This window comes from Ursus arctos, unplaced genomic scaffold, assembly GCF_023065955.2.
Source record: "Ursus arctos isolate Adak ecotype North America unplaced genomic scaffold, UrsArc2.0 scaffold_14, whole genome shotgun sequence".
NCBI classification, from domain to species: domain Eukaryota; kingdom Metazoa; phylum Chordata; class Mammalia; order Carnivora; family Ursidae; genus Ursus; species Ursus arctos.
The window spans coordinates 70846642-70868245 of NW_026622808.1; the positions used below are offsets into that span (position 1 = coordinate 70846642).

At 51.0% G+C, this 21604-nt stretch overlaps 1 protein-coding gene across 3 annotated transcripts in view; it reads right to left on the reverse strand.

The window, feature by feature from the left end:
* The window catches only part of CHCHD6 (coiled-coil-helix-coiled-coil-helix domain containing 6), a 238113-nt gene that overhangs the window by 41407 nt on the left and 175102 nt on the right, over positions 1-21604 (reverse strand). For all 3 annotated transcript variants that reach the window (XM_057311986.1, XM_026501503.4, XM_044385114.3), the window contains exon 6: positions 1702-1772. In XM_057311986.1, the coding sequence (XP_057167969.1) occupies positions 1702-1772 (71 nt within the window). The remainder of the gene's footprint in view (positions 1-1701; positions 1773-21604) is intronic.

Sequence of the window (21604 nt, forward strand, 5' to 3'; positions counted from 1 at the left end):
CCAGAGCCTCTTCCCCTTGGCAGGCTATTCCATGATCCAGGTAAAGAGGGAGAGGAGCTACAGATCCAGCATCACTGCCCCACAGATAGTTCCAGGGAATGGGCTCTGGCAAGGGGCCGCACTGTGGTTTTGTCCATTTTTAGGGATCACATTATTGGGGTGGCTATCATCCCACAGCGTCTGGGGTGTGACTGCTTCTCAACCTCTCCTTCTCACTGAGCATTGTTCTGAGCATTTCGCAGCCCTGGATGAACTAGCTGGGCCCTTGTCTGTGAGAGCAGCTGGAACATTCTATTCCTTGAGGTCTACGCAGCTCACAGCATTTGCTCACACCCAGAACCCCCTGTGGGATCCCAACAGGCAGACATAAGACCTTTCCGTCTCTACCTGCTTGCTGAGTTTCCTGTTACTGCTCCAGGACTTGAAATCCCAAGATAACCTGCTCTTCCGCAAAGCTGCTCTGTAGTCCATTCCAGCAGTATGGCCTCCTAGCTTCAGATGCCCCATGCTGCACCCTGGATTTGTACCGAGTCCATCTGTTCCCACTGCCCTTCCTGGCTCCTTGCACCGTTTGCATCAGCAGCTTTATAAGCACTTTGTCACCTCCTAGTCACCCAAACCTCCCTCTGATGATTTCTTTTCGTCATGCCATGTCCAACCCCTAGCCATTCTGCACTGTGACCAGTTTGCATATGGAATCACCCTGATTTACGCCTGGGAGCGAGAGACCCTTGAGGGAGGAAGAGGGAGTTGGCCTGGTCCACAAAGACCACCTTCACACAAAGGACCCGGAGCGCAAGGCCCAGCTCTCCCTTCTTTTATTTTTTATTTTTTTTAAGATTTTATTTATTTATTTGACAGAGAGAGAGACAGCCAGCGAGAGAGGGAACACAAGCAGGGGGAGTGGGAGAGGAAGAAGCAGGCTCCTAGTGGAGAAGCCTGATGTGGGGCTCAATCCCAGAATGCAGGGATCACGCCCTGAGCTGAAGCAGACGCTTAATGACTGTGCCCCCAAGGCGCCCCCCAGGCGCCCCCCAGCTCTCCCTTCCACAGCACCCTCTGCAGACCATCTTGTGACCTCACCCTGAAGCAGGGTGCAATTATAATAGACACACTGCACGTACCTGCCATTCCTTAATGTTCTGGCTCTGAGGCCTCCCTCGCAGGACAGACAGGGGACTGGACACTGGCACTCAGTGCTATGCAACCTCAGCCAGCCATCAGTGTCCCTAAGCACCAATCCTTCTGGGAGTAAAATGGGACCTGCCCTGAGCATGTCAGCATGCAAGAGGTATATGGCTCAGGGCCAGGCACACAGAGCTGCCCTCAGGGAACAGGCTGCTCTGAAAACTACCTCCACAAATGGGGGGGGGGAGGCAGCAGCACCCATTCCTTGACTCCCTCGGGAGCCTAATGGCCACTCTGTGGCCCAGCCCACAGCACATCAGGCCTGAAACAAGTCTGCCAGTCTGCCACAGCCACTCCCACTGCCAGGGAGCCAGGGAAGAGCTGAGTGCTCATTTGGCCAATTACAGATGTCCAATGGCTGCCTCATATCCAGGTGAGAGACCAAGGAGCAGATGGTTGTCTATATTATTAGAGAAATCTGAAATTAGGCAGGTGGTGGCAGGTTTCAAGCCATGTGTGGTGATTCTTACAAATATAGGCTAAGTTTACAAAAAATAATAAGCAAATTCTTACTTTATCGTGCCCTCCATTTTTGAAGCTGCCTCATGGAATTGCTGGGAAGACAGTTTATACATCTCGGCATTCTACAAAGAGAAAAACAGAACTGGTTACCAAAGATTGAAATTTCCCTCTGGCTCTCTCATGGGAGCAACCGTGCTAAAAATTGGCAGATCTTAATTTCTTGACCAGCATCAAAGCAGATCAGTGATTGATCCACAGCTCGGGTCTAGCTCCCACCCACCGTGGGCCAACCTTGGCTGCAGAATCCTACAGTAGCAATGGCTGGAGGGACATGTGGATCCTCTGGTTTGGGGGTTGGCAATCCACCACTCATGAGCAAAGCCTGGCCTGCCACCTGATTTTGTAAATAAAGTTTTATTGCAACACAGCCACACTCATGATTTGTTTCATCATTGTCAATGGCTGCTTTTATGCTACAATAGCAGAGGTGAGTAGTTTATACAGAGACTAAAATACTTGCTGTGTTTAAAGAAAAAGCATGCTGAGACTTGATCTGGTCCAACCCCTATTTTATAGGTAGGTGGGCTCTGCTGCCCAGAGGTGAGGCAACTTGCTCAAAGCCACACAGCAAGTAGCTGTGCCAAGACCACAGCCCATGTGTCTGGTTTCCAGCTGGGTGCGTGCTCTGCTGCCTGCCATGACCACCACCTTCCCTGGCAAGGTGGCTCCCTGCCCAGAGCTGCAGCGTGATACCAAAGGCATGCACCTCCATCCCTTCTGAGGTTACCTAGTAAGTGTGCACATACAGACCAGACTGGTGTAGAGGACAGCCTGGCCTTGCTGTAAGACAAAGCTGGGCTGAAGCCCTGGGGCCACCATAGTGTGACTCTGGGTAAGTTACTCCCCTTCTTTATGCCTCAGAGGCCCAGAACCTAGCACTTTCCACTTGTTTCCAGAAGAGACCAATAAAAACACACCTGCTCACCCAACCTGCCACCACACTCCTGGTGGAGCACTTTGAGGCTCAGAGCGATAGACTGATTTTTTGCAGGAAGCAGTCTCAAGAATGACACCCCAGAGGACAGCCCAAGACAGGCCAACAGCCAGACTTTTCAGGTGAGGGTGACAGGATAGCACAGGTGTCATGTGAAGCCTGCCTACCCTTGCAGACCTGGGCCAGACTCTTTTCAGAACCTGTGTGGGAGGGGTGGTTGCCCCTCTTTTACAGATGGGTACACGGAAGATTCCAGCTTCAGGTGCCTCCCACTGGCATGGGTCAGTCCCTATAAGAAGTTTGAGAGGCAGGTAAAGGGACCCTGAAGTCACAGAGCTGTGCCCCTGTGCATGCCTGTCGGACTCCAAGCCTGGATCTCCGCACTCTACCAGGCACAGAGATAGCCTGGCCCCAAAGGAACAATTCACTCCTTAGACAAAATGGAAAAGGTGACAGGTACCCAGATCAGAGCCATGCAGGGGAAGCGCCTTACCCCCACGGCATCCCATCATCCATCAGCAGAGAAGGTAACCAAGACAGGGGCAGGAAGCACCTCCCCTAGACAGCTGCAGGGTATCAAAGGCAGAGTCTCGGTGGGAACCTGGCCCTCACTCCCATCCTGGTACCTGTCTTGGGGAAGAGCCAAAGGGGGAGGGCCCACGGAAGGGAGTGTGCCTGAGGGAACACCTGGGGCCCATTCCAGCAGGAGCCTGGGTGCCAGAATACTGCTCTGGGCTGTGCTGGGGTGAGCCCAGTGCTGGGTCTTCAACCCCCTAAATGCTGAGTGAGCCTGGCAGGTCCCCACCTCGGAACCGGGGGAGATAGCCCATGCCTCTCTCCGACGGCCATCAGGCATAGCAGATGGGAAATGCAAACACTCCCAGCACACGACAGGCACGAAATAAATAGGGGTTCTCCTCCCCCCCACCCCCCAGCCAGAACTGTTCTGGCTCCTGCAGGGCTGTGCTGACTCCAAGCTGCCCCATGTTTTCTCCCTGGAGCCCTGATGTTCCAACTAAGAGATTATAATTTTGCCTCAACCAGTCTGACATTCGACCAACATGGACTGTCCTGGGCGTGAGAGTAAGGACACAGGCCCAGGGCTTCTCCCGCTCCACGCAGATGCTCTTCTGTGATGTCCTTGATGGGGATCATTTACACTCAGTCTGACCTTCTGTCCACGGGCCCTCACAAAAGACAGCAAGTCCATAGGCCCACATTTCCATTTTTCTTGGGCATATGTGGTCTGTGTTCTTTAGTGAGTCATTTACTTCCTGGAGCTTATTTCCTTGTGGTAAGACAGGGCTCCCACTCCCTCGCAGGATGGCTGAGAGACAGGGTTGAGTGGGGGCAGGCTCACGGTGTCCACCCTGCCCACCACAGCCATAGTCATGGCATCACTGGACTTTCTGAGGTGGGCACGGGCCTTACGAAGCTCCTTCATCCATCCCCGGTCAGTTCTCTTTGCCACAAGACAGTCTCTCGGCTCAGGCCTTCTCCTCTCTGGAGATGTGTCAAGTCACTGTCTTCTAGGCCTGTGGTCCATGGTCTGTCCATGTCCCTTTCCAGGGTGGGCTGCTGGGACCCCAGTGCCTCTGCAACTCCATGTGCATGCAGCCCAGCCAGGGTGAGCTCAGCAAGCAGCGGAGTCACTTACGAGCTCAGACCGAACATGTGGTCGGCGAGATTTGTCACAGGAAGTGCCCACAGGCCAAGAAGTGGTTGTGATTATCCTGCTGCAGCTTCCTCTATTGTCTCTCAGAATGACTCAGAGGAATTCCCCTTCCTGTTGTGCCCGCCCTCCCCGCCAAGTCTGCCATGTCATCTGCCTGAGCAGACCCTGGGACCACGCATCACAGAGCGTCCCCTGTATGGCTCCCCTGGTCTGTGCCTTGGGGATGCTGAGCCCGGTCCTTGTGTCCACCACGCCTTCCTGAGGGTGCTGGAGTCCACTCAGACCCTTTGCCAGGAGGAGGAGGACATTCTGCAGACCCCTGGACCATACCACCACGGTGGGCTTCTCTGAGGACGGGGGCCACCCATGCTCATACGGAGAACCTGCTGAGTGCCAGGGGTTCCAAGACAACCACACCTGCCCCCCAGCCTCATGGGGCTCCCAGACAACACAACGTCACAATTACAATGGGACGCTCAGCCAACGGTCCCACATGCTGTGGGGGCAGCAGAAAGGACAGTCTGGCAGAGACCATCGGACTGTTTTCTTGGGAGCTAGCACCTGAATCAAGCCCTAAGATTCTTTTTTATATTAAACAATGTTTTTGAAAAAATAATACTTATACATGGTTTAAAAGGGCAAAAGCACAAAGGGCAGATGGTAGGAAAACAGTGACCAGTAAGCCTCCTGGCCGGCCTGGAGCCCAGCACTCCCCGCCCGCACATTGGCCCTGTGAGCCAGTTCAACCAGGCGCACCCACAGCACCACACAGGACACAACACCGCTCCTTGTGTCTTGACTTCTCAGACGCTTCGTCCGTTTTACCCACTGAATAGTATTCCATCGTAGGTTCCATGAGCACAAGCAATGCTGAAAGGCACATCATGGCACCTTTACCTTTGTGCATGAGTGAGCACTAACTGAAGAGTACATTCTAGAAGTCAAACTCTTGGGCCAAAGGGTACATGCACTTTTAATGAATGGAGTCTTACGTGATGAGCATAAATGAGCCAATAAGGAGAGGGAGAGGGAGGGATACCACACGTTAGATGCTATAGTTTACCAGAAGCGAGGGAAGGGGCTAGAGACAGACAGCTCGGGAGCTGGGCATGTGGGATTCTCAACCACAGGCCAGAAGCCTGGACCTCAGCCCACGGGTTTTACTTCTTACGTGAGGCAGTGGCAGGGGAGATGTGTGTTTCAGAGAACATTGTGGCAGCTGTGTGGACGATGGAGTGCAGTACCAGCAGAGCGTCTGGAATCGCCTGCAGCATAGTTCTACAGGGCCTGGGGAGGCTGGGCCCTGTGCCTGCAAGGAGCGCTATCACCCATTTAAACGTCGCAGGGAGACCGCTCCAAACACACTGTACTGAATCCCCACACGTCAACCAGCACCCAGTGATCATGAGCTATTATCTCTGGGTGATCTTTCCTCCCCGTTAGACTCTTCATAGTCCCGATTTTGGAGTCTTTTCCTCCACCCTATAAACAGCCACACCGCCCCTCCTCCTCCAGCTGCTCCGTATGCACATTTGAAACCAGAAGACCTGATCTCCATTAATTAAATCTGCCATTAAAAATTAAATAACGTGAGCAAGAAGGTGTGAGTGTTATCTCTATGGGTTTCAAAAGTCACAGTGTTTCTTCAATTACTTCCCAGGCAGTTTTCATATTTCATACTGTCTGATTTCTCCAAGGGCCTGGATTTGTGAGATCAAAAGAGAGCGTGATGGTGAGGGGAGGCACAGTGAGAAGGCTCAGAAGGGGATGACAAGGAAACATGTCACAGGCCACAGAAGTGGTCCTGCTGCCCCCACTGTGGAGCCATGAGGGACCAGAGCCGGGCAGGGTGCAGGAGGGGGGAGTCTGTGCTAACCCACTAGCCGGGCAGTGGAGCGAGCTGTTGCTGCCCTAGAACAGAAGACAGTGTGATGGCCTGCAGGGGAGTGGCTCTTGGGCCTGAAAGCCCCTTCGGGGGAAAGGCAGACTTGCACCTGAGCAACAAGCATTCATAAGTTGCCTACTGTGTGTATGGACCTCTGCTGGGTGTCACGGTACAGAGTCTATGTGGCACTTCTGTTGGAGAGGAAAGACTAAACTAAGGTCTAAGGACCATCCTGGGAATAAGTGAGGCTGCTGGAGCAGCGAGGATGAGTATGGGCCCTGGAGTCAGGATGCAGCCCTTACTGTGTGTACACCACAGGCCAGTGTCCAAACCTCTGTGTCTGCCTCCTTAGCCTCTCGTCTGTAAAATGAGAATAATAACAGAGCCTCCTTCATATGGTTATGTGGGAACTGGTATAGATGCCAATGAGATAATGCATACAAAATGCTTAGAACAGTGCCTGGCACTCAGTAAACGCTCAATAAGTGTTTTGAGAACTTAACAGTCAAATGCATATTAACCAACAAATATATTTGGAAGAGAGATCTGGGAATAGTAAAAGAGTAGGAGAGGTTTGCTTCAGGATGTAAACTCCACAAAGGGAGGGGTTTTCCCCCCGTACTGCTCATTGATCTATACCGAGCCTCCAGCCGTGCCTGGTGCATAGTAGGCCCTCAATAAAATTTGTCAAGCGAACACAAGCAGAGGCCAGTACCATTAGAAAAGATGCAAAAACACAAGTGAGATGCAGTCATTTGTGCCATCAGTCGAGAAAGTTTGCTTTCTCACCCTGTGGGCACCGAGGAGGGCACCACACCGTCAAATGGGGACATGTCGCTCACGAGGCTCCACAGGATTGCTCGGGCTAGGCTCAGAGCAGGGACTTCCAAACAGGCTGGCCCCTCCATGCCCCGAGCAGTGCTTCAAGGCAGGAATGTCCACCCCTCTGCCACATGAAGACACGAAGACACGAGGTCCAGAGAGGCAGAGGCTCCCACCCTGGGGGCCAGAACCTCAGGGGAAAGAGGCAGGACCTGAACACAGGTCCATCAGCCTCCACCTCAGTGTCTGGCCTTCCCTTTGTGCCTAGCTGTCCCCCAGGGAGAAATTTAACAAACCAAAGGCCATGCAGACAGGACTCAAAGCCAATGTAGAAAAATGTGAAGTGTGGGATCCTGGCTGCCCAGTGCAGGGGGAGATTGCCAGCAAAATCTGTGCAGGTCACAGAAGGGCTCAGAGGTGAGGGCTCAAAAAAAAAAAAAAAAAAATCCCAGAACCTGAGAGAAACAGAGTGAGGACAGGAGAGCCCCATGCCAAGGTGCTGTCACCATGGCTAAGGGCCAGTCATCCAGGGAGATATGGAACTCACCGGCCCAATTACCAAAAGCTTCTCAAAGCTCACAGGAATGCTAAATTTTAAGAGGAGTGAAAAAAATTCATGTATTCAGGATTTAAAGAATCTCTGACTTGAAAATAATAAAAAACACAAAGAAGAAATGCATGTAAGTCTTTTGTAAAGAGTCAAATAGTCAACATAAAAATTTCTAAATCTCAGGACATGTGATCAGCAACACAGTTGGCAAAGAATGGAAATTCAGTTTTGCGAAATGGCTTAACAGCTGGTTCCTGGCTACTTATGAAGTCACACAACTACATCTTTGTCTCTTTCCCTCTTCCTGAGTACCTACCAGCTCTAGCTCCTACTTTGCTGTCATGTGGAGAAATGGCCTCTCTTTCTAGGCTTGCTCCGGCACTTACTGTAGAAGGGGGTGCACAACAATCTTTCCTTCCATTGCTTGCACTCAGCGATGTCCATCTGGGACCCTCCAGTGCTAGAGCTCCTCCCTTCCATGGTCTCCTCATCCCCAGGCCTACCCTCTGAACTGTCAGAACCATGTATGGTCAGGCCACACCCAGGGCCTCCCACCCCCCAGGACAGCCCTATCTAGGATCCTCCCTGCACCCCCACGATGGCCCTACCTGGGATCCCCCATATTCCTCCCTGCACCCCATGGGACAGCTCTACCTGGGATCCTCCCTGAACCCCCCAGATGACCCTACCTGGAATCTTTCCTCCAGCCCCCAGAATGGCCACAAACCTAGGGCTCCAACCTCATCTGAACCTTCCATGCAACTTGTAATTCTCCACAACACCTACCCTGACCTTAAACTTGGTACCCGCCCTGAATTCCTAATGTGGGTATATGACTGTGTCTCAACTTTAGAGACCAGTAAGGCTGCTACTAGGCACCAACAGGCACGTCTCCCCCAGGACCAGACATGCCTCTGTCTCTGCCCATGACCTTTCACCCCCAGAGGAGAGCCCATCATCCCTCCAGGTTGCTGGGTTCCAGGGTCCACAGCAGCATGGGAAGATGACTCCCTCTCCCTGAGCCTGTTACCTCCTGGTCCCGTGGGGGAAAATGCAGACCCATCTTTCAGGGGTGCTCTGAGGGTGCAGTGGACAATGGGTACAAGCTTGCCCAGGGTGCCAGGGTTCATTTGTTTCTTCCTTTCATTCAACCAGTATTTACTGAGTGCCTGTGGATCACCAAGCCTTGCTATGCAATCAGAGGGCATAGCAGTGAACAAGAGAAATGAAGTCCTTGCCTTCACAGAGCTAACGGTCTGGATACGGAAAAACAAGAAAACAATTCTACTCACGAGTGTCATAAAGGGACGCAGCAGGTGAAGGGGATGAGGAGCAACAAGATGGGGTGGGAACTATTTGAAATAGGTTGATCCAGGCCTCTCTGCCAGGGTGACTTGGGGTAGATGTGAAGAGGGAAATAAGATTCAGGGGAAGGTCCTAAGATGGGACTACGGATGACACTTGGCATGTTCTTGGGAAAGCAAGGCGAGCATGGTTGGAAGATATTCAAGAGAAGAACAGATGCAGGGAAAGGACAGGTTGGCAGGGAGCCACCGGGGGGTTTGATCAGGGAATGATATGATCTGATTTCCACTCTGGAAGGATCACCGGCTGCCATGTTACAAAGAGAGAGTGGAAGCAGTGCCCCAAGGGAGCAGGTGGGTCATTTCCTGAGGGCGGGACAAACACGACCCCACAACGGTGGTGGAGAGTCAGCCCTGTGGAGTCCAGAGCACCCAGGAGACAACCTGTGGGGGCATCAGACGGGCTGCTGGGATGTGAGGGAGGGGCTCAGGGCAGTGGCTGGAACCTAAGCAAGGACTCCTGAAGCTTTGCTGCAGAGCCTGCTCAGTAAGCCTTAGCTGAGCACTGACACCCCTGTCGGCCCTTCTCAGGGCTGGGTCCCATCAGCATAGGACCCCACTCTCAGCTCCTCTTGCCTTCTATCAGGCACTGTGCTTCATGAACTCTCCTCTTCTTGTGCTTTCTCATTAAGTCCACCCCCTACATTTCCTGCATCGACCACCACCATTACCTGCCCAGTGCCTGAATGAGGACCTGGGGCTCCTGCATCAAGCTGGCAACCAGATGCAGGAACCTCTGCCCCCCACTTGTCTCTCGACACCCTTCCTTGCTCCCTATTATCACTGCTTTCATTCATTCACGACTATCTTATGAGGCCATCCTGCACTCATACGCCACACTGGTCCTCCTGCTACTTTCTCCCCTTGCAGCTTCTCCTCCGTACTGCCTCTCAGCTTAGAACTTAGAACTCCCCAACCCCCGTCTGCAGAGTGGCCTCTGACTCTACCTTTGAGATGGCCCTCCATGATGAATGACCTTGACATTGCCCCTGGTGGGCTCTGCCCTTCACCTGAGACAACTTGCCATCTTCCAAGCCTCCGTCGTGCTCTCTGTATTGTTTCTTCTGCCAATTCTCCCCTGCCCTCCTGAGAAACTCTGATTTGTGCTTTGAGACCCAACAACATCCCCTCTGCTGGGCAGTGTCATTCCTCTCCCACCTCCCACGCAAAACTGATGTTCCCTTCTCGGCGCTCTGCACCGTGCCTTTCGGCAGCATTTCTCAGAGCACGCGGCAATCCTCTGCTAATTTCCCCAACCTGGACTGGGAGCCGCATGAACCTGGGGTCAGCTTTTTCACTTTATCGATCCATACTTGAAGAACGAACAAAGGTCTTGCTATACAGCTCACTCTGGACCTTGCAGGTCTCTGGACTCTGCCTGCTACCTCAGCTCTGCCCTCATCACCTCCGGCCTAAAGTAGCCAATGACTTTCTACCTGCTGGGCCTCCAGTCCTGGGCCTAGCCTCCTAGGATCTGGCCTCCTTGTGGCTGCAGGAACAGTTCTGAAGAAACACCCCGTCACGTTGTGCCCACTTGTGCCCTTCCCCTACTCCACCAGGGCAGCCCCAACCTGCCCTTCCAGGCACCCCTCATTCCCTGGACATCTCCACGTCCTCATTCCTCACACACATGGCTGGCTGCTATCTGAACCTTGCAAAGACATGAGCTGCTAATTAGTGTTGTAACAGTGGCTTTAGGTGAGACCCTCCTAGAAGTATTTGCATTTGTGAAAAGTCAGAGAGAGAAGAGCCCTGTCACTTTCTGCTGCGCCATAATGAAGAGTCTAAGGCTCAGAGCTGGGTTTTCTGGACCACACCTCTTCTCTTCTGTGAGTTTAGCTAAGCCTCCTAGCATTTCAGTTGCTTCTAGGGTGTGTGTGTGTGTGTGTGTGTGTGTGTGCACTGCTGTGTGTGTGACTGGGGGCGGGATTTACCACTCTCCTTACAAGGGGGTGAAGAGACAGAGCCCTAGGCATCTACATACACACAACACACCCATACACACGCACACATACTGTAAAGCACTAGATAAACGTAAAGCTGTGTTAATCAGCAAAAACTGTACAGGTTTTTTAGAATTTTGATTTACACTGAATATTAAACATTAGCCACCAGACCTCCAGGTCAGTGCTGATCTTCTTCTAAAAACTTTTCTTTAAAACAATTTTTTTTTCAAAGTATAGTTAAGCTGCAGTATTATATTAGTTTCAGGTGTACAACATAGTGACTCGACATTTACATACATTACAAGATGCTCACCATGGTAATTCTGGTCACCATCTGTCACCATATAAAGTTGTTACAACATTATTGACTATATTCTCTAGGCTGTGCTTTCCATCCTGATCACTTACTTTATAACTAACTGGAAGTTTGTCCTTCTTACTGCCCCTCCCCTATTTTGCACCCCCTGTCCCCCTCTCCTCTGGCAGCAACCAGTTCTCTATATTTATGAGTCCTTTTCTCCAGGAGCTATTTTTCATTGTGTGGAGCTGAGGTGTGTCTGGGCGAGAAGACCCACACCTTTGGAGTCCTTGGTGATTTACTGGGTGACCCAGGCTGGAATGGACCAGCACGCCCCACAGGACACACACACAAGGTGCCCATGGTTCCCTGGAAGGGCCACAGCCCCCACAGGAATCTGTCGGGACCACGCAGGGCAGACTCCGTAATGAACGATCTTGGCACAAACAAGCTGGGTGAGCTACAGAAGGGGCCAGAGGTGCAGGGTCAGCTCCTATTTGAGTCTGAAGGGAAGACTCCACGTTACAGTGTATAGGAAGGGACCAGAAAAAAATGAATTCAGAGGATTGGGATTATTCAAGAAAAACTGCACGGCAGAAGTATGATAAACAGTTAAAGGCAAAAAGATCAAAGCCACATTTAAAGTGGTCTGTGAAAAAGATGTTCTAGAAAATGTCTATGGTATGCGGAAGGTTGAGTCTACCCAGACCCAGGGCCGGTACGGGAAGCGTGGAGCCAGACTGAGGCCAGGTAGTAGATACTGAAAGAGAAAGGGAAGCAGAGAGCTTTAAATGGCTGCTAAATACAGAATGGCATTTAACCTAGATGGACAGAAGCCACGTGAGGGTAGACAGGGAGGGAATTCAGCGGTGTGCTTGCAGTAAACAGGACTGACAAGGTAATCTAGCGCCGTAATCACTCCATTGGCAGGCTGTGGAAGGAGGCAGGGCTGTCCAGCCGGGCCGTGTTGTGCTCCGGCACAAAAGCTAGGCAGTCAGCCATGCCTTGGTGCTACTGGTTAGTCGGTTTTTACATTTGCAGAAACACATTTGCCTAAGTGAATATCTAAATAGTTTGAAAACAAAATGCAGAGCACAAAAGAAAATAAGAGAAATAAAAAAAATGAAGAGACATGAATTTTAATTCCATTTCTGTGACTTACTGGTGAGCTGACCCTGAGTAAAATTAAGAGTCTTGATACTGTGAATTGCTCATTCTCTGCAACAGAGAGTAGCAGAGTAAAACTCTCAAACACAACCCCAGGGCTGTGCCCCTCTGAGGCTGAGAATTCTGTGGGGAAGAAAGAGGTGATGGGATGACAGGGGGCTGTGGTGCAGGCTCTCTCAGGACCTACTGCATCAGACCTTCAGGTGCAGCCCATGTAGGCCACAGTGGCATTAACCAGATGTTTCCGCTCTTTGTGCTGATCCCGAAAGTTCCATGTCCAGATGAACGGCAGAGGCAGGCTCCCAGCGGGGCACCACACTCAGCAATTCTCAGCATTAGGAGATTCTCCGCCCTCTGTGCCGGAGGCCAGCCACACACCCCTGAGAGCGGGCCTTAGTCCCTCTCTGAAGACTGCCACAAGAGAGAAGCTCCCCCAGGCAGGCTGCTACAAGTCTGCACCCCTTGCCCTCAGCTTAACCTCCACCTGGCCAGTCTGAGGCAGCATGGCAGGATACAGCCTTGCAAATCAAAGGATGGCTCATGAACCAGCCGCTGTAGCATCGCCTGGGAGCTTATTAGAAACACAGAATACCACAGGCCCTGCCCGAGACCTGCTCTTTAGCAAGCTCCCAGGTGATCTGTGTGCATGTCAAGTTTGAGAAGCACAGGTGTGCAGAAGGTGGGCCTCCTATGGGCTTTGTTTCAATAGCATTATGCTAATTTTTTAAAAAAATTGAATACCCTTGGTTGGGTCCTGCCCTCCTTAGTTCAGCATAGTCCTTGTATGTCTCTGTGGACCTGCAACTCCAGAAACCTGAATTCTCACTGGGCTTCTGAAGGCAACTACACTGGGGCCCTTGGCTTGGTGTTTACACTCTAGGCCAGCAATCCTCAACCCTGGCAGTACATTACAATCACCACAGCAACTTTATTCTAAGCATAAGGCCTAGGCCCACCCCTAGAGAATCTGATGATCAGTCTGGGGTGGCACCTAGGCATCAGTATTTTATTTTTTAAGATTTATTTATTTATTTGACAGGGGAGGGGGAGAAGCAGAGGGAGAGGGAGAGAATCCTAAAGCAGACTCCCTGCTGAGTGCTTGGGACTCAATCCCAGGGCCCTGAGATCATGACCTGTGTCGAAGTCAAGAGCTGGATGCTTAACCAAGCGCCCCAGCGTCAGTATTTTAAAGAAGCTCTCCCAAGGGATTCTCATGTACAGCTAAGTTTGGCAATCACTGCTGTAAGGCCAGGGAAATGTGAGCCGAAAACATGAGACTCAAGCCTGGCTTTGCCGTGTACTAGCTCCGTGCCTTTAGGTGTGTTATTTAACCTCTCTGTGCCTTGGCTTCCTCAACTACCAAATGAGGATGGTAACGGCTTAGTAGGTGTGGTGCCTGCCTCAAAGGAATACTATAAGGACGGAGGGACACAATGCAGGAGGAGAACGTGGTACAAGGCCTGATGATGCAAGAAGCACTCGGTAAACGTCAGTGGTTACTGGTGCCATTTCACTCCTGTCTTGCAGGAGAAACTGACCCCCCAGTTATCACGGTGCTACAATCTTCTCTTACCAGCACCCAATCCTTCCTCGCATGGCATGGTTTCAAATGTTCCCCAAATCCTGTGGGCACTCTTTGGAAAGAGCCTCAGTTGATCTATGTTCCAGAATGGAACGTAAGTCCAAGATAAGTCAGACTAGGGAGACAACTGCCTCTTCTCTCATACAGATCACACCTGCACAAGCACAGTCTTAAACAACAGTAGGTTTGGGATGATTCCAATTGAGTGAATTCTTACTGGTGGCCTCTTTGGCACTCATTCCTTTTCTCCCTCTCCCAAGCTCCCAATTTTCCCTCGGGGTATGCATATGGTTTTAGGGAAGCAGACCACAATCCCAGATCTGGGGGTGGCAGTGTGTGACCGAGGTCAGACCAACCGGTGCATGCCAGTGGCCTGGCCACAGGGCTGGCAAGTGACCTAAGCTAGTCTTGTCAGAATGAGTGAAACTTGCGGTGATGCCGGGAATTCTGAGATTCGGCTGGCATCTCTTGCTCTGGATGGTCAGAGGAGGGCAAACCCAAGGGAGTCAGGGGGAAGCGGGCAGAGTTTGTGGAGGAAGCCCACCATGGAGGCTGCACCACTCTGGGTCTCCAGTTTCCTCATGGGTTGAGCTAGTTAGAATCTGAAGCTCGAAGTACACATACATCACGACCACTCTACCACTGCTAAGCTATGCCGGCACCTACTCTGAGCCAAGTGCTGTGCTGGGAAACTTACAAACAGTATCTCATTTGCCAAGGTCACAGAGGTGCTAAGCAAAATGGCTGGGAAATTAGAATCAGGTCTTTCTAATTGCATATCACACTGCGCTTAACGTCAACAAAAACTCCCAGGTCTTTTCCATACATGTTGTACAAAGTACTTGTGCAATAACTTTTCTGGAGCCAAGTAAAAAAAAGCCCAACATTTATTCTGGCCAAATTTCAAGGTAAAAATTTTAACAAACATTCTAGTTAGTGAGTACGATTTGGTGAGACCTTCAGTGATTGATTTATCACTATGTCAGTCAGGACACTGTTGGTTGCAGGCAGTAGAAAATTAGACTCAAGTGGTCTGGACACTAAGAGGAATTGCTGGCTTATGTAGTCCAGTGGTACGTTAGGTAAGAATCAAGTGGCTGAACAAGGTCACCAAGAACTTGGTTACTTCTACCACCCCATTTTGCTTTCTTTAGGCTGGCTTCACCCTAAGCCTGGTTCTCCTCATGGCTGCAAGGCGGCTGCCGGCGGCTTCGAGGGGCCCCGCACTTCCTTGTTGACACAGGGCTGGGAAACAGAACACGTAGTATGTGATTGGAAGGGTACTCTTGTTAACAGGAAAGGCTAAGGGAAGGAGCAAGAAAAGACACTGCTCTCTGAAGCCCACAGAATCCTATGATCTGACTCAAACACGAAGGCCAGGACGGTGAGACGTGAACATCAATTTAAGCCAACCAGGGACCACCTTGAACTTGGCACTGGGTTCGCTTCACTCAGAAATGCATGGGCTATATGCACAAGAAAGGGAGGCATCCAAATGGAAATCCAGACCCTGACACCAAAAGGAAGGAAGAGTAGATGGGGGGCAGCCCCAAACAGCACATGGGTTTGACCATCGTTCAACACAGTCATTATCCATCCAAGGTTTGGGTAATTTGCGAATCTGATGAGTTTTCTCATCAGGCATTCTAGGTCTTTAAATCACTAATAAAAATGCTGACTAAAGTGAGAATGAGGAGAACTCTCGGGGCCAATGTTGATCTGTTTCTTAGCATCTTTCCAATGTGGTAGTCTGACCTATAATGAAGCGACCTGGTCATCTTAACAGGTAGCTGTCTGACAAAAAACAATGTCATCTAACCTCTCCAAGTGTTGCACAGAAGTACAGTTACAGAAACTCCAAGCCACTTCCGGAATCTCCTGTTTCAGAGGTCTCTAAAGGAACCCCGGCAGACTGAGACCGGTAGAGCACAGCCTGAGTGCCGATGGGGCCGACACCCTGTCTGCACATCCAGCTGCCCTGTTGTTTCTAAATACTGATTGAGGTGTAATTCACATATCAGAAAATCAACGATTTTCAACTGAACATTTCCGTGGCGTTCGGTATAATCATAACGTTGCACAACCATCATGTCTATGAACATGCGTGTACATGTATTTGTTTGAGCCCTGTTTTCGGTGCTTTGGGGTATATACCTACGAGTAGAGCTGGAGCATATGGTAATTCCGTGTTTAACTTTTTGAGGAATTGCCAAACTTTTCCACCGTGGCTGAACTGTTTTGCCTTCCCACCAACAATGTACGAGGGTTTCAATTTCTCCACATCATCACTAACACTTATTATCCTCTTTAAAAAAAGAAAATCAGAGCCATCCTAGTGGGTGTGAGGTGGTATATCATTGTTTTGATTTGCATTTCCCTAATGACTAATGACACTGGACATCTTTCCATGTACCTGGTGGCCATTTGTGTGTTTTCTGCACCTGTATTTAATTGGGTTGCTTGTCTTTCTGTTGTTGAGTTGTAAGAGTTTCCTCAATTTCCTTTTAACTCCGTTATTCCAGTGAGAACTCTCAGAATACCACCTCTTCATTCTCTCATTACCCTGAGGGTCACCAATTTCTGTCGTTCTACCTTAGAAATAGCAGCAATGCCTCATTTCCTCTCCGTCCTTCCTTCCACGTGCCCTTCTTCAGATCCTCCGTGCCTCTTCCCACAACAATCACAATAGCCTTGTATCTTTTCTCCCCATCTCCAAGTTTCTCCCACCTTCCTTCTAAATTCTATAGCACAAATTTCATCTTGTTACTCCTTTGCTAACAACACTTCACAGCCTTCTGGGACAAAACCTGAGCATCGTGGCATGGTGGCAGAGCCCTCCTCGCCTACTTGCCAGTCTCTCAAGTCCATCTGTGCAACTCTGCTCCACGGAACACCCATGAAGTTCAGTGTTGCTCCCTCAGTTGCATGTTTGGTTATTCCCTGGCCAGTGTGGGTCCCAGCCTGGACAACAGTCCCCTCTGTCCTCTGGAGGTTCCCCTAACCCACCCTATCAGATCTGATTCCAATTTCAATTCCTTGGAGCTGATGCCTGGACTCCTCCAGTCCATGTGAGCTGACCCCCTGTTGGTCCAACAGCATTACTTTTTTCATGTGCTGTAATGCCAAGTACGGGGCCCACACACCCAGACTGCCCTTCCTGGAGACACTGTGCCCTTGGGAGGCTCTTGCAGGATGGCTGCCAACTAGATTAAGGGTGGGCCTGACCTGAGGGTGGAATGCAGTCTGGGGCACACAGAGAAGGCAGGCTACTTGAGTACACGCGAATGAACAGAATGGAGCAGGAGAGAACAGGAAAACACCATTAAAAAGAGCACAAATGGTCACAGGGCCAAAAAAGAGGTGGTATGTTCCTGGGGAGGCTCCAGCTCCCAGCACCTTTGTGCGTCCAGGCTGTGGGCAGGTGGTCTGAGCAGAGGTCTAGCCTCATGAGCACAGCGTCTGACACACATAACCTGCACAGGTGCACAATGCTATGAGGGGAACTGTGCCCTTCCAGATTCGTATGTTGAAGTCCCAACGCCCAGCACCTCAGAATATGACCTTAATTGGAAATAGGGCTGTTGTAGATGTGATGAGTTAGGATGAGGTCACACTGGAGCAACAAACAGAAGAGGCACAGTCCCACTCTTGAGGAGCTTATGGGCCGGTGTGGAGACAGACAAGAAAGCGAAGGAGGCAGCTGTCGTGAACACAAAGGAAATCAAGCAGGGCAGGATGATGGAGAGCCAAGTGGGGGCACACTGCTGCACCTCAGAGGGGCCGGGAGAATCATTTCTGAGGAGTTAAACTGTACTAGAGACTTCAATGGAGAAAACACAAACAAAAAAAAGGTAAGAAGGAAAGAAAAGGAAAAAACAGAAAGAACAAGGGAAAAGGAGAAGAGACAAAGAAAGAAAGGTGTGGGAGACTAGTGTCCCAGGCGGGGAGGACGGCGGGAGGGGCATGTGGAGCAGAGCACACGGGGCTGCGCTTTACTCCCTGTGACAGGGATGTCACCTGCGGACTCCAATGCTGCTGGGGCGGGGGGAGCCAGGGGGCAGAAGAGCAGCAGGAAGACCCATGGCGGAGGCCACCACAAAATTCAGGTGAGAGGGATGGTGGTGACTTAGGGTTACTTGCCGTTTTTCTCCTCCTCCTAAACTAGGAGCTTCCAGAGAACAAGGATCATGCTCAGAACAGGTAGCCACGAAGTATTTGCTAAATAAAAGACGTAACTCTTTAAAAGGTGGTGGTCACAGGAGCCCACACGCTGTTAGCAATGTGTGGCTGAGCTGTAACTATGTCAATCTAATGAAAGGTTTGCCGGGAGGCCAGCAAGCTTTTGCGGCACTCAGAAGAATGAAGGTTCAGCTGGCTGTCTTCAGTCTGCAGACAGCCCTGCATCCCCCATCCCGAGACTTCTTTGGAAACCCATGGTGTTGTCCCTTGGCACTCTGCCTCCCCTCCAGGCGGCACAGGCACAGCTTCCCAAGGCTCCCGTGTTCCTTCTGCTTCTCTAATCCTTTTTGGCTCAGCACAGTTTCTCTCGTTTCTTCCTCAAACTTCTGAGAGAGAAAACTGTCAGCAAGTCGAGTTGGGAGCTCTGCTTTTAGCTGGCAGTGGCAGGGCCCATCACAGTTAGGCGCTGCCTGTCTGCATCTCTGTGATCTGTGATGGCATCAGGAGGAGAATCTTATCTTAGGCAAAGTAATTGCATCCACCAGGAATAAGGAGTTTCAGAATCCACCAGGAGAGGCAATACACTGGCCTTGTTTCTGAACATTGGGTGGGATTACAACACGACCGGCTGCCGATTGTTGGTGGTGATCACAACACGATTAACATCCTGGTGGAGGCAGAAAGCCCAAATCCCCAATCAGGTGGTCAGTGGTACAGCAGACAGCTAGTGCTCTGCCATCCAGCATTGGCTCACTTCCTCCCCTCCACGTCGCTGCGGCCTCCCCCGCTCAGCCCAGGTTCTGCAGGTGATGCTTCTGGGGAGCGAGGCTAAGCCTGTGAGGGTGGGCACTTCCCTGGCCACAGGTGTAGGTGTGGGGAGGCCCCACGCTCTCACCCCGGGGGCGGTCAGGATCAAGCACCTCCATCACGGTACTTCTGTCTCCACTCGTGGCAAAGTGATCCTCTCCTGTGGGTGCTGTGATGGTATGAGCCTGAAGCTGGAGGGGCCATCTGGTGAAACCTGAGAACAGAACGCTCCTGGGGAAGCAGAGCTGACTGGGGTGTCTCTCGTGACCGGAGGGGAGAAGCGCCTAAAGCTAGACCTATCCCTGAAGTTTTTGGTGGTCTCCCTACCCCTCTGCTCTCTCTTTAAAATTGAGCATTTAGATTGTATTTTTTATCACTTGTAATGTAGAGACCTCGCCGATGTCCCCTCTTTTTACAAAAGGGGCTACACGAGAAGATAAGCCTCCTGCAAAAGAGTGAGCAACCTGAGGAGCCTATGGAGGAATTACGAAGTGGCCCCCCAGTGCCGGGTGATGGAGGGGGCTCTGCCCACGTAGCACACCACACCGGCTCACGTCAGGGCAAAGGGCCGGACCTGGGTGCACAGGTGTCCTTCCACAGCTGTGCACTGCCTACTGGACACTCACTCCAGGGTGCAGATGGGAACTCCATCAGCCTGAACTAAAGTACCTGAGGGGCACTCCATCAAACAGGTCAAAGAGAAGCGGGCTGGAGGACGGAGGCTGATGAAAGCACGTTAACTCAAAGTCTTCTGGGGATGTGGCAATCTTACCAGGAGTAATGCTCTAAGGGGTCAAGACACTATACAAACCTTTGCAAAGATGAGGGGATGAGAGCCTACTCCATATTCTAAAGAAGAGTCATTCTCACACTGAGGAACTATCTGGAGTAGCTGGGCCAGTCCTGGTGACCATGGCAGGGAGTGCCTTCCCAGCGAGATGGGTTTCCTCTTCCTTGTGGGGCGGGGGATCCAGAGCTCTGTAGAGCCGTGGTCAATGCGGTGCATGGGGCTGGGGTGTTACTGCTGCACTCCCACACCTCCATCATGTCAGCTGTAGGTTTCAAGACTGTCCTTTCCGTTCTTAACTTTGAAGAGGAGCATGAATGTGTGTGGCACCTAAAGTTAATATATCGACCCTTTCTGTGCTCATAATTACACAAATACATCAATTGAGAATTGTAAAAAAAAAAACCAAAAACCCACTTGGTTAAGATCCCACACTATCCTCAAGCACCTGACACTCCAGCAGGCAAGACATGCTGCACAGGTGAATACCTTCAATGCAGGGTTAAGGACAGAAAATTCTAGAAGGAGAAGGCAGGCATTGCACGAACGGGGCCAGTGCAAAGGGGTAGGCAGGTACTGAGAAAGTAGAGAAATCAGCACTTGAGTGGTTTCTACCTCACGGTCAAGCAGACTGTGCTCCCTGGGGCAGGATCCACTGGCTCTGGAATCAGAGAGATCCAGGTTAGCGTCCTTGTCCCACTGCTTGCAGTCCGCATGACCACATGTGAGTAGGCAACCTGTCTGAGCTGTACCTTCCTCACCTGCAAGTACAGACAACAAGACTGCCTACCTCACAGTGGGGTGTGGCCGTGAGGGTTCCGCTGGGAATGCGTGCCTGGCACAGTGCCTGGCACACCGCTAGGGCTCATAAATAAGTAACCATGTCTGTTTACAGGTGACTTCCAAGTTGTAAAGAAAAGGGAATCCCAAAGGTATCAGCAAACAGCAAAATAAGATAGACTTTAACATTTTCTTAAATGTCCCTTTTGCTGGGGGCAGAACAGGGAGTTCCCCCTTCGAGATGGACGTCTGAAGGACAGTCAAGGGGTGTGGGAACTGTCTGGCAGCTGGGAGGACGAGGAGTAGGGGGTGATCTCATGCTGGGCCCTATAGCTCTGATGCTCCTCTCCCAAAACTGCCAGAAACTGTGGGAACTCTAGTGAAGGCAGTCACTGCAAAACCAACAAAGCAGAATACCCTAGAGAAAGGCTTTTACAGGGTGCTCTCCAAATACAGGCAATCTTTACTGAAACCCTTAAGTTTCTGTGTTCTCTATCCCACAGACAAAGAGACAGGGTCATGGAGGTCTCACCAATGCCACAATCCTACCTGGTAGAAACCCAGAATTGTCCACGCAGGAAGGCTTCTGTGCTGGAGAGCCTAAGCTGAGCCTAAGACACTGGTTAGCTGGGGGAAGGGACCGGAGGGACATTTCAGGCAGAGCAAATGGCGTGCCAAAGGCCCTAGAGGGACAGAGTGAAAGAAAGAATGGCTAGAGGGTCTCAAAACCAACTGCAAACAATCTCATCAAACTCTATCAGCCAGAGATGTCTGGGAACACCATCTCCTTTTTATAGATGAGAAAACATTCAGAGATGAAGAAAGTGTCCAAGGTCACAGAGCCAGTGAGTAGGAGAGGCAAGATATAAACCCAGGTCTGTCTGGCTCTTCAAACCATCAAATGGCTACACTCTGTCCATCAGACAACAGAGACTAAAAATGCCCTGCCGTTAAAAAGCCAGGAAAGAATAAACAGGACCAAATCAGCGGAAAAGGCAGGCCTGCTCTGCTCATGGTGATGACCTAGTTAAAAGAGGAGCACCCCTCTCCAGCACATTAACCCTTGGCACCACCGCTGTATATCTCCAAGAGGAGAGAGCTATTCCAGAGTTGCTGTC